The sequence below is a fragment of the Procambarus clarkii genome, chromosome 89 (assembly GCF_040958095.1).
Source record: "Procambarus clarkii isolate CNS0578487 chromosome 89, FALCON_Pclarkii_2.0, whole genome shotgun sequence".
In the NCBI taxonomy this organism is placed as follows: Eukaryota; Metazoa; Arthropoda; class Malacostraca; order Decapoda; family Cambaridae; genus Procambarus; species Procambarus clarkii.
In genome coordinates this window covers 16247404-16261420 of record NC_091238.1, presented here as the reverse complement: position 1 = coordinate 16261420, position 14017 = coordinate 16247404, and the positions used below count along the sequence as shown (strand labels likewise).

Below are 14017 nucleotides of genomic sequence, written 5' to 3'. Positions count from 1 at the left end.
ATTTACACATCATTTTCACTAACACAGCCCCCACACCCCCCCTCACCTTCACTAATACAGCCCCCACCCACCCACCCTCACTAACACAGCCCCCACCCACCCACACCCTCACTAACACAGCCCCCACCCACCCACCCTCACTAACACAGCCCCCACCCACCCTCACCTTCACTAACACAGCCCCCACCCACCCACACCCTCACTAACACAGCCCCCACCCACCCTGACCTTCACTAACACAGCCCCTACCCACCCACCCTCACTAACACAGCCCCCACCCACCCACACCCTCACTAACACAGCCCCCACCCACCCACACCACACCCTCACTAACACAGCCCCCACCCACCCTCACAGAACACACAGCCCCCCATCTTCACTAACACAGTCCTCCTGCGTATACCATGTCCTCAGAGCATGATTCAACACATCCTCTTACACATCCTCCACCAGAGGAAGGATTTACATACTTGCCTGTCACAACCGCGTAGTTCAGGCAGCCAGGCGGCGCTGGAGGACTAAGCTGGCTACTGCTGCCGCTACCTAATATATTACTGCCAATGTTGCCCAAACAATTAGCTCGGCAGTTTCATGCAGCATATGTTATAAATCGGAGGGAATGTGCCGTATTTCGAGGGACTTACAACATGTTGTGTGGGGCTGGGGTTGGGGAGGGGGTCGGGGAGGGGGGAGGGGCGGGGGCTGGATGCGAGCGGGGGATTTGTGCGTTCCAGGGGGCCAGAAAGTGCGTTACAGAGGCCTAGAAGTGTGTCACAGGGGTCTAAATGTGTGTTCCAGGTGGATGGGGAGTGTACCAGAGAAGACTGGTGAAGTGTACCAGGGACTTGGGATTGTTCCAGGGGACTTGGGAGTGTTCCAGGGGACTTGGGAGTGTTCCAGGGGACTTGGGAGTGGTCCAAGGGACTTGGGAGTCTTCCAGGGTACTTGGGAGTGTTCCAAGGGACTTGGGAGTGTTCCAGGGGACTTGGGAGTGTTCCAGGGGACTTGGGAGTGTTCCTGGAGACTTGTGGTTGTTCCAGGGGACTTGGGAGTCTTCCAGGGGACTTGGGAGTCTTCCAGCAGACTTGGGAGTGTTCCAGGGGACTTGGGAGTCTTCCAAGGGACTTGGGAGTGTTCCAGGGGGCTTGGGAGTGTTCCAAGGGACTTGGGGAGTAAGATTTAAGTGCTACACAACACTTTCTGTTCATAATCACTTAACCTTAGGATGCCGTTGGGGTCAGAGCACGGATCTAACGAGAGAGCAGGGTGGGTAGCCTGCACATTACTTGGCTATCATAAAGCATTTGATAACTTCCCGCTCAAAGAGTTTACGGCTGTCAGACTTACATTCACCACGAAAATCATTATTTCCTCGTGATCAGCTATCCGATGACAATTAAACCTGACAGTTTTATTTTAAAGAATTTCTACATATTATGTAGAAGTTATTGTGACCATGATACATATTACCCAACGTATTCCTTATGTACTTATTATTTACAATTAATGTGTTTGTTTACCTTGGTCCTTGTTCGTCCTATCAGGGTCCTTGTTCATCCTACCTTGGTCCTTGTTCGTCCTATTTTGGTCCTTGTTCATCCTATCTTGGTCCTTGTTCGTCTTATCTTGGTCCTTGTTCATCCTATCTTGGTCCTTGTTCATCCTATCTTGGTCCTTGTTCGTCCTATCTTGGTCCTTGTTCTTCCTATCTTGGTCCTTGTTCGTCCTATCTTGGTCCTTGTTCGTCCTATCTTGGTCCTTGTTCGTCCTACCTTGGTCCTTGTTCATCCTATATTGGTCCTTGTTCGTCCTATCTTGGTCCTTGTTCATCATATCCTGGTCCTAGTTCATCCTATCTTGGTCCTTGTTCATCCTATCTTGGTCCTTGTTCATCCTATATTGGTCCTTATTCATCCTATCCTTGGTCCTAGTTCATCCTATCTTGGTCCTTGTTCACCCATAAATGTCCTTCGTGTCGTTGAAGGGTTAAAATATGGCCCATTTTCTCCTACCCTCGAAGATGGTTCCGTAGTTTACCATTACCCTCGCTAGGAAACTACAATGATAACTTTGTAAAGTCTGTTGACTTGCGTATGGGGGGAAATATCCATGAAAATCGGGCAAATCTAAATGATGTGTAGAAAGAAAAGCTGAAAATGCAATCTTGAATATCTGAATTTTACCGCCAAAAAATGCGTCATAAAACTTCACCATATTCCCTTTGATTAAATAACTTGTTTTGTATAATTCCCAACGGCTTATTTGTTTATTTTTGTTTTGTTTAAAGTTTTTATAAAAAAAGTCCTTATTCGCAAGTATTGCAAGTAGAACCTCGCAAGTAATGACACAGAATGACGAATTATTTCACCTAAAATTACATCCTAATTTCACATAAAAATACTTCCAATTTCACCTAAAATTACATCCGAATTTCACTTAAAACTACATCCTAATTTCACCTAAAACTACATCCTAATTTCACCTAAAATTACATCCTAATTTCACCTAAAAATACATCCTAATTTCACCTAAAAATACATCCTAATTTCACCTAAAAATACATCCTAATTTCACCTAAAAATACATCCGAATTTCACCTAAAAATACATCCCAATTTCACCTAAAACTACATCTTAATTTCACCTAAAATTACATCCTAATTTCACCTAAAAATACATCCCAATTTCACCTAAGAAATACATCCCAATTTCACCTAAAAATACATCCTGATTTCCCCTAAAAATGCATCCCAATTTCACCTAAAAATACATTCTGATTTCCGCTAAAAATACATCCCAATTTCACCTAAAAATACATTCTGATTTCCCCTTAAAATACATCCCAATTTCACCTAAAAGTACATCCTGATTTCCCCTAAAAATGCATCCCAATTTCACCTAAAAATACATTCTGATTTCCGCTAAAAACACATCCCAATTTCACTTAAAAATACATTCTGATTTCCCCTGAAAATACATCCCAATTTCACCTAAAAATACATCCCAATATCACCTAAAAATACATCCTGATTCCCCTTAAAATACATCCCAATTTCACCTAAAAATACATCCTGATTTCACCTAAAAATACATCCCAATTTCACCTAAAAAATACATTCTGATTTCTCCTAAAAACACATCCCAATTTCACCTAAAATCACATCCTGATTTTCCCCCAAAACCGCATCCCAATTTCAGCAATCACGTTCCAGGCTCGTTAAGGCCCGATCATACTCCAACAGTCGTATATAACTTTTCTCAAACAGCGGGAAAGAGTTACTACGTGTGAGGGAAGGACTTGTGAAGGCTCGCAATGCTTTAGAATATTTGATGAGACTCTGAGCGATCCTTGGGGGTCAAATACCCCTTCATTCACTTTAAGATTTTCAAGCGAGTAAGCAATATTTCTCAAGAAAATCCACCACATGTTTTTTGTTTATTTTTTTGTTTTACACAGGCAGGCAAGTGGTATGTGGCACTATATGTGCCCTGTGACACTGTATAAGTGGCACTATATGTGCCCTGTGACACTGTATGAGTGGTACTATATGTGCCCTGTGACACTATATGAGTGGTACTATATGTGCCCTGTGACACTGTATGAGTGGCACTATATGTGCCCTGTGACACTGTATGAGTGGCACTATATGTGCCCTGTGACACTGTATGAGTGGTACTATATGTGCCCTGTGACACTGTATAAGTGGCACTATATGTGCCCTGTGACACTGTATGAGTGGCACTATATGTGCCCTGTGACACTGTATAAGTGGCACTATATGTGCCCTGTGACACTGTATGAGTGGCACTATATGTGCCCTGTGACACTGTATGAGTGGCACTATATGTGCCCTGTGACACTGTATGAGTGGTACTATATGTGCCCTGTGACACTGTATAAGTGGCACTATATGTGCCCTGTGACACTGTATGAGTGGCACTATATGTGCCCTGTGACACTGTATAAGTGGCACTATATGTGCCCTGTGACACTGAGTGGCACTATATGTGCTCTGTGACACTGTATGAGATGTTTACGACACTATATATGATACGAATAAGGCGCTATACAAGAGGTTTGTGACACTATATGAAATGCTGTTCAACTATATGACACGCTGTGGTATATTTGAAACGTGTTGGAAGTAGATGGTATGTGGTTGACGGTAGAGGTGTTCTGGTATCACTACCACGTGTACTGGTACCAATACCTCGTGTGTCCTCCACCACAACGGAGCTCCAAGATCATCAACTTCAATTTCTCAATATATAAGAGGCGGATTCCCGAACGGCGCCTTCAGCACCTTCCGCTCTCATAAGATGATAACAAGAGATCTTCCACTTCACTCTTGCAGAAAATATTGATATTTCTTACAGCAACGTAAAAATATCGCTTGCCAGGCATATTTGCTTCATATTTAAGAGGCCTCGTCGAATAGCCATTTGCAAGCAGAAGTCTTTCAATGGTGTTAATTGGAGAAGCCAACTTAAGCACCTTAACTGGCTCGTTACCTGGAGCGGCTAGACACCTCACATGGAGCGGCTAGTCACCTCACCTGGAGCGGCTAGTCACCTCACCTGGAGCGGCTAGTCACCTCACCTGGAGCGGCTAGTCACCTCACCTGGAGCGGCTAGACACCTCACCTGGAGCGGCTAGACACCTCACCTGGAGCGGCTAGTCACCTCACCTGGAGCGACTAGTCACCTCACCTGGAGCGACTAGTCACCTCACCTGGAGCGGCTAGTCACCTCACCTGGAGCGGCTAGTCACCTCACCTGGAGCGACTAGTCACCTCACCTGGAGCGACTAGCCGTACTAATAAAGCAAGAGATCATGTTCCTAACTGCGAAATTACTGTCACCTTAAAACAAAACTTTCCCCAAATATGCTATCAAGAAAGAACCTTAATCCGATTAAAAAAGTTCGGCGTTTAATGGTCCAAAATAAACAGTTGGATCTCGTTAAAACAAACACTTGGATCACGTCAAAAAAAAACAAAAAAACACACACACACACACACACCTCGCTGCCACCAAAACAGGTCTTAGATACAAAACAAAATTGTCTTGGTGTAAAACACAGCCAACAGTGTGTGGAGGGTCGACAGGCGGGACCATTCTCCCGCCCTGTCACCCCCAAAATATATATAGTGGGTCCCAGAAGAATCCCAATATAAACGAAAAAAAACAATATAAAGTCCCAGTGACCCCAAAAAATAAAAAACCTTCAGTGCCATTGTACATATATACAGTGCCATTGTACATATATACAGTGCCATTGTACATATATACAGTGCCATTGTACATATATACAGTGCCATTGTACATATATACAGTGCCATTGTACATATATACAGTGCCATTGTACATATATACAGTGCCATTGTACATATATACAGTGCCATTGTACATATATACAGTGCCATTGTACATATATACAGTGCCATTGTACATATATACAGTGCCATTGTACATATATACAGTGCCATTGTACATATATACAGTGCCATTGTACATATATACAGTGCCATTGTACATATATACAGTGCCATAGTACATATATACAGTGCCATTGTACATATATACAGTGCCATTGTACATATATACAGTGCCATTGTACATATATACAGTGCCAAATGACAGCAAAAATACCAGCTCCATAAAAGCAAAAACAAAAAACTTGGAGTGGGACAAAAACGGGGGCCAAACTTACTTGTAACTTGGTTTTCCTTTCTTGCCCTTCTTCCTCCGCCTTGGCTTCATATCCATGTTTGCTAACTCTTACGTTCGCGTCTCTCAAGAGTCTGGCGCTGCTGTCTACGAGCAGCCGTCCGTACTGGGGTGTTGTGGGACGAGGAGTAGGAGTTGTGGGTTGTGTGTGGATAGAGGTTGAGGGCAGGGTGTTGTGATGGGGGGTTATGGGTTGTGTGAGGATAGAGGTTGAGGGCAGGGTGTTGTGATGGGGGGTTATGGGTTGTGTGAGGATAGAGGTTGAGGGCAGGGTGTTGTGATGGGGGGTTATGGGTTGTGTGTGGAAAGAGGTTGAGGGCAGGGTGTTGTGATGGGGGGTTATGGGTTGTGTGAGGATAAAGGTTGAGGGCAGGGTGTTGTGATGAAGGATGGGGGGGGGTTTATGGGTTGTGTGAGGATAGAGGTTGAGGGGCAGAGATTGACGAAACGGGTGGTGGGAAGATAGGGGTTGTGGGAGATGACCGGTTGTGAAGTTATTGGGTTATGTGAATTGCGGAGTTGTGAGTACAGGTGTTGTGGGAGGGGAAAGAGTCGCCGCTCTCAGAGGGGTTCGTGTAGAATAAATAAAATATTGCCAAGCAATAAAACAACAACAACAACAACAACAACAACAAGAACAGTTTACCTGCAAGGCGGCAAATGTGGGCTGTGAATATTGAGATAATCAGGACGTGAAAGAAACGAAAAAATCAAAGATAAACGACTGGAAAAGTAAAGCACTGCAAAAAATAAAAACTAGGGAGGAAGAAGAATGGGTAAAGCAGTGGGTAAAGCAGTGGGTAAAGAAGTGGGTAAAGAAGTGGGTAAAGTAGTGGGTAAAGTAGTGGGTAAAGTAATGGGTAAAGGGAGTTAGGGTAAGGCCCAGGCACCCAGAGGTGACTCCAGGTGTTTCGACCATTAAGGAAATAGATTAGGTTGACAGAACCAAGATGAAAGAAAGCAAGTAAGGCGAGCCAGCTTAGTGTTAGTGGGGAGGAGGAGGTGATGTAGTGTGCTTGTAGTTCTCCCTGCAGTAAGCTACAAGCGACCTGTAGTTACGGATGGAGAGTACAAGACACTCGAGGAAAGAATTATGAAAATATATTTAGAAGAAGGATTATCAATGTACTGGAAGGAAGGAGGGGACTTGAGGTGCAGGGGTGGATGGGGGCCAAGAGCTGAAGGAAAGAGGAGAGGGTAATCTGGCTCTCAACTTTGTCTTGGAGAAGCCGAACCTTGGGCCGGGAGGATGGGAGGGCGTCATGGGATTCGAACCGGGACCTCAAACAGGTAATATTCTGTCCCGTCTAGCTTCTACAACTTGCCTCAGCCACCTTCTTCACCGCCGACTTCCCTCTTCTTCACACTTCCTCACTACCCAGCGTGTTCCTCACCTTGCCTCTACACTCTGAGGCCCGTCTGCCTCTTGCTCACTCACTAATTTGTTTGTTAATCGCCGTAATATGCAAACACCAGAGGTATATTTTCCTTTGGTCCCCTGATTGAATGTGTTTTTCACTTAATATTCTTCCTTTTCAGTTGGTACTACAACGTGTGAGTTGAGTATGTGGTGTGTGGAGGGCCGCACTAGGCCACGTCACCGCACGTGGTGGCCCACTGGATACCATCAGCTGGGCCGCACTCAATCATCCCTCCCCGACTCTGGCGGGGCGTCCGCCGCTCGCAGAGTTCTGGCCAGCACTGTAATAAACCTTCGTTTTCATATAAATCCCGTAGAGGTAACTTGCTCTCACGGAAATATGTTACGGGGACACACCTTTCACATTCCTCCCCCTTGCAGCCCCTTCAGAGGTCACGGGTCACCTCAACCACTTGACTTTACAATTGTTCTAACAATCATCTGGACAGAGCCAGACTGATATGCAGCCTGAAAATGAGATTTTCCATTGCAAGAACTCTGAGCTTGTCACTAGGGCACACGTTGTTATTGAGCGTCAAACTACCAGGTACGACTGAATGTCGTTTAAACACAAGGTATCCAGGGGGCGTCACCTGCACGTAACACCAGTGGGTTCACGTAACACTCGCCTCCACTTCCAGTATATTCCCGTCACCAATCGATTACCTAAGAGTGCTACAAAGTAATACTGTCACTATCAGCTTTGTAAATATTTCAAAGGTTTCAGAGAGAATTAGTGCCACCTGAGCACAAACACATCTAGAGACTAAGTGTAACACAAGAGCCACTTTCTAAATTCAAACATTTGTCACTAGAAAAAAAATTAGAACTATGGAACAACGGGGTGCAGAAGACGAGGGAAGCAAGACTTGTGCTCAAGGAAGCTGCTGGACCTCAGAGGCAGCTGCAGTCTCCTGCACCGCGGTTATCGCCCACCTCTACAGCACAGCTGCAGTCAGCTTAATGGCGGCCGCCTGAGTTGTGCAGCAAAACTTTATCCGTAAAGCAGCAGTCAGCAATTCCCAGCAGGGTGTCTGAGCAACAGCACTAAAGAGGCTTTTCTAGTTGAGCTAATCTCACTTCTAGGAAGCAATATGGTTCAAGGGGGCCTTCATTAACTACTGAATTAACGTTTGTAAACTACCTTACCAAGCGTGTCTATACCGCATACAGGGTTCACTAAGCACTTCAAAGCTGGCGTTAATAAGCAGTAACGAGTAACAGTTTCGAAGTCACAGTTGACTTACACACCTCCGTTACCTAGTGCCGTCCACAGCAGGACCAGGATAGTTCCGGGACTATCCTTGGCAGGATAGCCGTCAGCAATATTCTGACGGTCAACACCGTCCAATTAGCGGGGGTGGTGATCGTTAGGCGGGCGGCGTCGTGAGCAAAAGAGGTGAACGCAGATTTATATTTAGATACATATGTATAGATATAATGGCCGAAGGCAATCACAGTGGGTAGCAAGGCACTCGTAAAAGGACACTTGTATCACAGCTGACACGGGACAAGGCTGAGGGTGCCCCAGGGCGCTCTGTGGGATCACGGCAGATCACCACAACACAGGAGGCACCTTACTCTGGCTCCGTTTATCACATGCGCACTTAAGATCACTTAAGATCACTCCAGCTCAACTTAAGTTACCTCACACTAGAGGCAAATATAACCAGCATTTATCATCTCATGAAGAATGAATAGTTTCCAATGTATTCCTTCAAGGACTAGTATCCAATTTGTACACCTTAAGACCACTACTTTTCTAGCTGACAGTGCCCGGGGTGGTGCAGCAATCACTCAAGGTGTTCACTGTACACTCCGGGGATTCCTTGGAGCTCCAGGCTTGTAAACAAGGATCACCTCAAGATCCTTTTGACATATTCTAGTCTCTTGACGGTGTCATAGTCGTCGACACAGAACGACGAAGCGTCTCCCAGTACACGACGGGTCAGTTCTGGTCAGGAGCGGTTGGCGTCCCCATGGCACTGTTGGGCGTGCCGCGGGCGTGGGGGAGTTCGGGCTTGTGGGCGTGCAGAGGGAATGGTTGGCCCTGAATACCCGGCACTGTCGTCGACCACGAGGGGGGGTGAGAGAGAGAGGGTACCGTCGCTGGGTCGTCGTTTGGCGGCGTGTTGGGTCAGGTTGGTAGAGTAACGAGTTAGTTAAGGAGGGCTGGTACACGGGGTGGGCGTCCGGGCGGGATGTCACACATCTAGTTGATGTCATGGGCGTGCCAGAGAAGTAACAGCCGCGTGTGAGAGAGATTTGTCGTTAGCTCCGGGAAACGGAGTGGGTTACGAGACATGGTAAGTGGGCCAGTATGTTAACAGATGGGGTGGGCGGCCTGTTGGACGGCCAGTGGGCGGGCCGAGTGGGCGTGAGTGTGTAGGTTTGGTGGAGACATCAGTGCGACGTGTGGACGGGTCGAGCAGCTGCCGCGAACTGCTGGAGGTTCCGTGCCACCAGCAGCAGCAGTCCGCCGCCACCACCACCACCACCACGGGCCGCTGGCATTATTCATACCACACCGCCACTATACCTGCACCACACCTACCACTACACACCAGCCCTTACCAATAGTAACCATCTCTACCACTCAGTCTACCGCTCCACCTATCGATCACCACCACACTAAAACATTAAGGAGACACCCAAGCGTGACTAGCCAGTGCCCCCCCCCCCCACAACCCCCCCCCCAGTGTTTTACCTGCATCTAGCACTCGTCCGGTTAATACACCTGCACACACACACACACACACACACACACACACACACACACACACACACACACACACACACACACACACACACACACACACACACACCTGGACTCTCCAACACTGCCACTGCTTCTCAACCCCCACTATCCCCCCACAGTAGGCTGGACCTTCGGCTATCCTCTACTATCTACACTTCAGGATATCCCACTTGACCCACACCAGCGCCACGCCCCTGAAGCCACGGCAAGACACGCCCCCCGACCCACCGCAGTCTTCTAAACCCCGCCCACCTGCAGAGTCCGGGGCCCCTCCCACATCCCGGCGCGGGGTGGGGTTGGTGGAGGAGGGGTGGGGGGGTGTGACGACAAGGGGGGGGGTGAAGCCCCAGCGTGGGGGGGGGGGGTGAAGCCCCAGCGTGGGGGGGGGTAGGAGGGACACTACGTACTCTACTGCCTGGGGAACCATTAATCAATTCAGGTGTTATAACTTTTCTAAAACGTCGTAGGAAACTATTATTAAGCCTCTAATTACCCTATATTAATTACCTGACAATGTTTCACACAAATATTTTTAAGAGTGAATAGTAAGTGACTATTCAGTGTACTCACCTAGTTGTACTCACCTAGTAGTTGAGCTCTGGCTCTTTGGTCCCGCCTCTCAACTGTCAATCAACTGGTGTACAGATCCCTGAGCCTACTGGGCTCTATCATATCTACATTTGAAACTGTGTATGGAGTCAGCCTCCACCACATCACTGCCTAATGCATTCATCTGTTAACTACTCTGACACTGAAAACGTTTTTTCTAACGTCCCTGTTAGAAAATTTAGTACATTTTGGTACTCAGTTTCCACCTGTGTCCCCTTGTTCGCGTACCACCCGCCTTAAACAGTTTATCCTTATGTACCCTGTCAATTCCACTGAGAATTTTGTATGTAGGGATCATGTCTCCCCTAACTCTTCTGTCTTTTATTGTCATGAAGTTTAGTTCCAGTAGTCTTTCCTCACATCATCTCTCCTCAGGGACTAGCCTGGTGGCATGCCTCTGAACCTTTTCTAACTTTGTTTTGTGTTTGACTAGACGTGGACTCCAGGCTGGAGCCGCATATTCCAGTATTGGTCTGACATATGAGGTATACAAGGTTCTGAATGATTCTTTACATTCAGAGAGAGAGAGAGAGAGAGAGAGAGAGAGAGAGAGAGAGAGAGAGAGAGAGAGAGAGAGAGAGAGAGAGAGAGAGAGAGAGAGAGAGAGAGAGAGAGAGAGAGAGAGAGAGAGAGAGAGAGAGAGAGAGAGAGAGAGAGAGAGAGAGACAGAAAGAGAGAGAGACAGAGACAGACAGAGACACGGAAGGGGTCCTCGAAGCCATGTTGAACACCACCAAGGAGATCGACAACATCAGTCCGTGTGTCGGCCAAGACCATCGAGTATTTGGACGGGATGCTCCCCCTCCCAGGAAGAGAGCCACAGATATCATTTGGGAATTTCCATATTATCGTCCTCTGGTCGCCCTCTTTACATCAGTCCCTCCCTCCACGCCCCTCCTCCACCCTGTAAACCTGTAGCCCTCTGCCGAGTCAACTGCTCCTGCCAGTACTGATGCTACTGATGCTGCTGCTGCTACTGATACTGATGGCTGCTACTCCATCCATCGACGGGACTACGGATGTGAACACGAGACAACTCTGTCGGGAGAACACAGTTGTACCTGTGCAACAGACACCTTTACTTGCAAGAATGGAGGTGAGACAGACTTAACTTGTAGTGACTGTCGTTAATGCTTCAGTGTGACGGTCTCGTCACAGAGTCGATTGGTTACATTTCGTTACATAAATTTAGAGGCGTTTTACATTCATAATAATTACGTGTAAGCAGAGCAACAATTACGTGCAATAGAACAAAAATGCGTGCAATGAACAGTTAATTACGTACAACAGAACAGTAATTACGTGTTAAAGAGCAGTTACTACTTGCAACGGAACAGTTATTACTTGCAACTTAATGGTAACTACGTACAACAGCGAGCCCTTGCAACAGAGCAGTTAGAACATTAACCGCGGTCATCGCCGCTCCTCCCCTTGAGGAAAAAAAAAAAATTGTACCACTTACGGGCTATTCATGCCCGTGCCACCTCTTGGGTGGCTTAATCTTTATCAATCAAGCCGCTCCTCCCTCAAGCCGACATCGTTATCATAACGTATATTCCTATACGTTATATATTCCTATACGTATATTTAAATTATTGATCGCATATACAATAATTCCTTTCCATACTTTTATACTTATAAAAACATTTCTGCTGGCCCTGAGTCACAATAACGTGGCTGAAGTATGTTGACCAAACCACACACTAGAAGGTGAAGGGACGACGACGTTTCGGTCCATCCTGGACCATTCTCAAGTTGAAATGTCGTCGTCCCTTCACTTTCTAGTGTGTGGGTTGGTCAACAAAATTTCTCTTATACTTTTGCACTTAAGAACAAACTAAAGTTAAATCAGATACCACCTGAAAACAAAATGGTAATGTATGAATTGGATAATCCTACAAAAATACAATTATACATTTATGAATGACAGCAATAATGTATAGATAATTAATCAGTATTATACAAACTGCCAATGTACACAGTAATGGCTGAAAGTGGTAGAAGATTAACTGATATCCTGAACCACATCCAACAGTCGGGAAGGCGCACTATTTCTGGCAAGAACGACAAGCACAACCGTTATGACCACCACTATTACAACCACCACCACAACCGTCACCAGAACTACCCCCCCCCACCACCACCATCTTGACTACCACCCCCAATTACGAGCACGACCCTATTACACCACCACCATTATCATCAACAGTTTCTATAGAGGCGAGGAATGTTCTTAATAACAGGTCAACAATCAAAGAGAGATATAGCTGGGCAGACTGCATTTTCCTGGATTGCCAGAAAGCCTTTGACACTGTTACAAGCGACTTCTAAGCGAAGTGGATAATGAAGCAGAGATATATCTTGAGGTTATCTTGAGATGATTTCGGGGCTTTTTTTAGTGTCCCCGCGGCCCGGTCCTCGACCAGGCCTCCACCCCCAAGAAGCAGCCCGTAATAGCTGACTAACTCCCAGGTACCTATTTTACTGCTAGGTAATGGGAAGAATTCTAAGTTGGGTGAAGGAGTATGGTTTCAAGAAGACAGCAAAATGTCATAGAAATACAAAATGGAGAGAAGATATAAGAAGAACACCTCAAGGTACAAGGCCCCCCCCCCCCACCATCACTTTCATAACAAGCAAACGACCTAATAGAGGAAGTAAACTCATTCATATCGATGCTAAGCTAACGATGCAAAACTAGTGAGCAGAGGCCAGATTTACGAAGCAGTTACGCAAGCATTTACGAACCTGTCGATCATTTCTCAATCTTTGGCGGCTTTGTTTATAATTATTAAGCTGTTAATGAGCTCCGAAGCACCAGGAGGCTGTTTATAACAACAGTTGTTTGGGAAGTTTTTATGCATGTAAACTGTTTAATAAATGTAACCAAAGCCGTCAAAGATTGAGAAATGATGGACAGGTTCGTAAGTACTTGCGTAACTGCTTCGTGAATCTGGCCCCAGGATCATAACTGAGGACTCATGAGGATAGGGGATAGGGCCGAGAATGGACCCACATACAGCACGAAATGATGGACAGGCAACTTCGCACTTATAAACAAAGGAGAAAGACGTTTCAGTAAACTTCAATTCCATGTCATACTTCCTGGTATACTTCCGTATACCAGGACGATATACATCCCACATGACACCCACTCTTGAGTATGCTGCCCCGGCATGTAACCCCTACTTAAAGAAACCTAAAACAAAACTAGAAAAGGTCCAAAGATATATAAGAAGGCTCGTCTCAGAGCTATGGAGACCGAGCTATGAAGAAATACTGAGGGAACTGGACCGCATTCACGCTGAAAGAAGGAACTGGCCAGACATGATAACGACATACAAGATTCTAAGGGGAATTGGCCAAGTAAATAGAGAAGCAATGATCAGAGTGAGGACATTAATGGGAACTGGAGATACAGATTAGTCAGATGTTAGAAGGAACTACCATCCAAGCGCCGTAAATGAGTGCCACTGACCAGACGAGGAAGTGGTCGAGGCC

General features: G+C 46.2%; 1 protein-coding gene across 3 annotated transcripts in view; it reads right to left on the bottom strand.

The window, feature by feature from the left end:
• Positions 1 to 14017, bottom strand: part of Sh (Potassium voltage-gated channel protein Shaker) — a 661237-nt gene that overhangs the window by 296363 nt on the left and 350857 nt on the right. The window contains exon 1 of one of the 3 annotated variants that reach the window (XM_045767003.2): positions 5713 to 9636. The exons of the other annotated variants lie outside the window; for them this stretch is intronic. Coding sequence (XP_045622959.1) covers positions 5713 to 5768 — 56 coding nt within the window. The 5' untranslated portion in view covers positions 5769 to 9636. Of the gene's footprint in view, positions 1 to 5712; positions 9637 to 14017 lie in introns of those variants that run through there. 3 annotated transcript variants of the gene reach the window in all.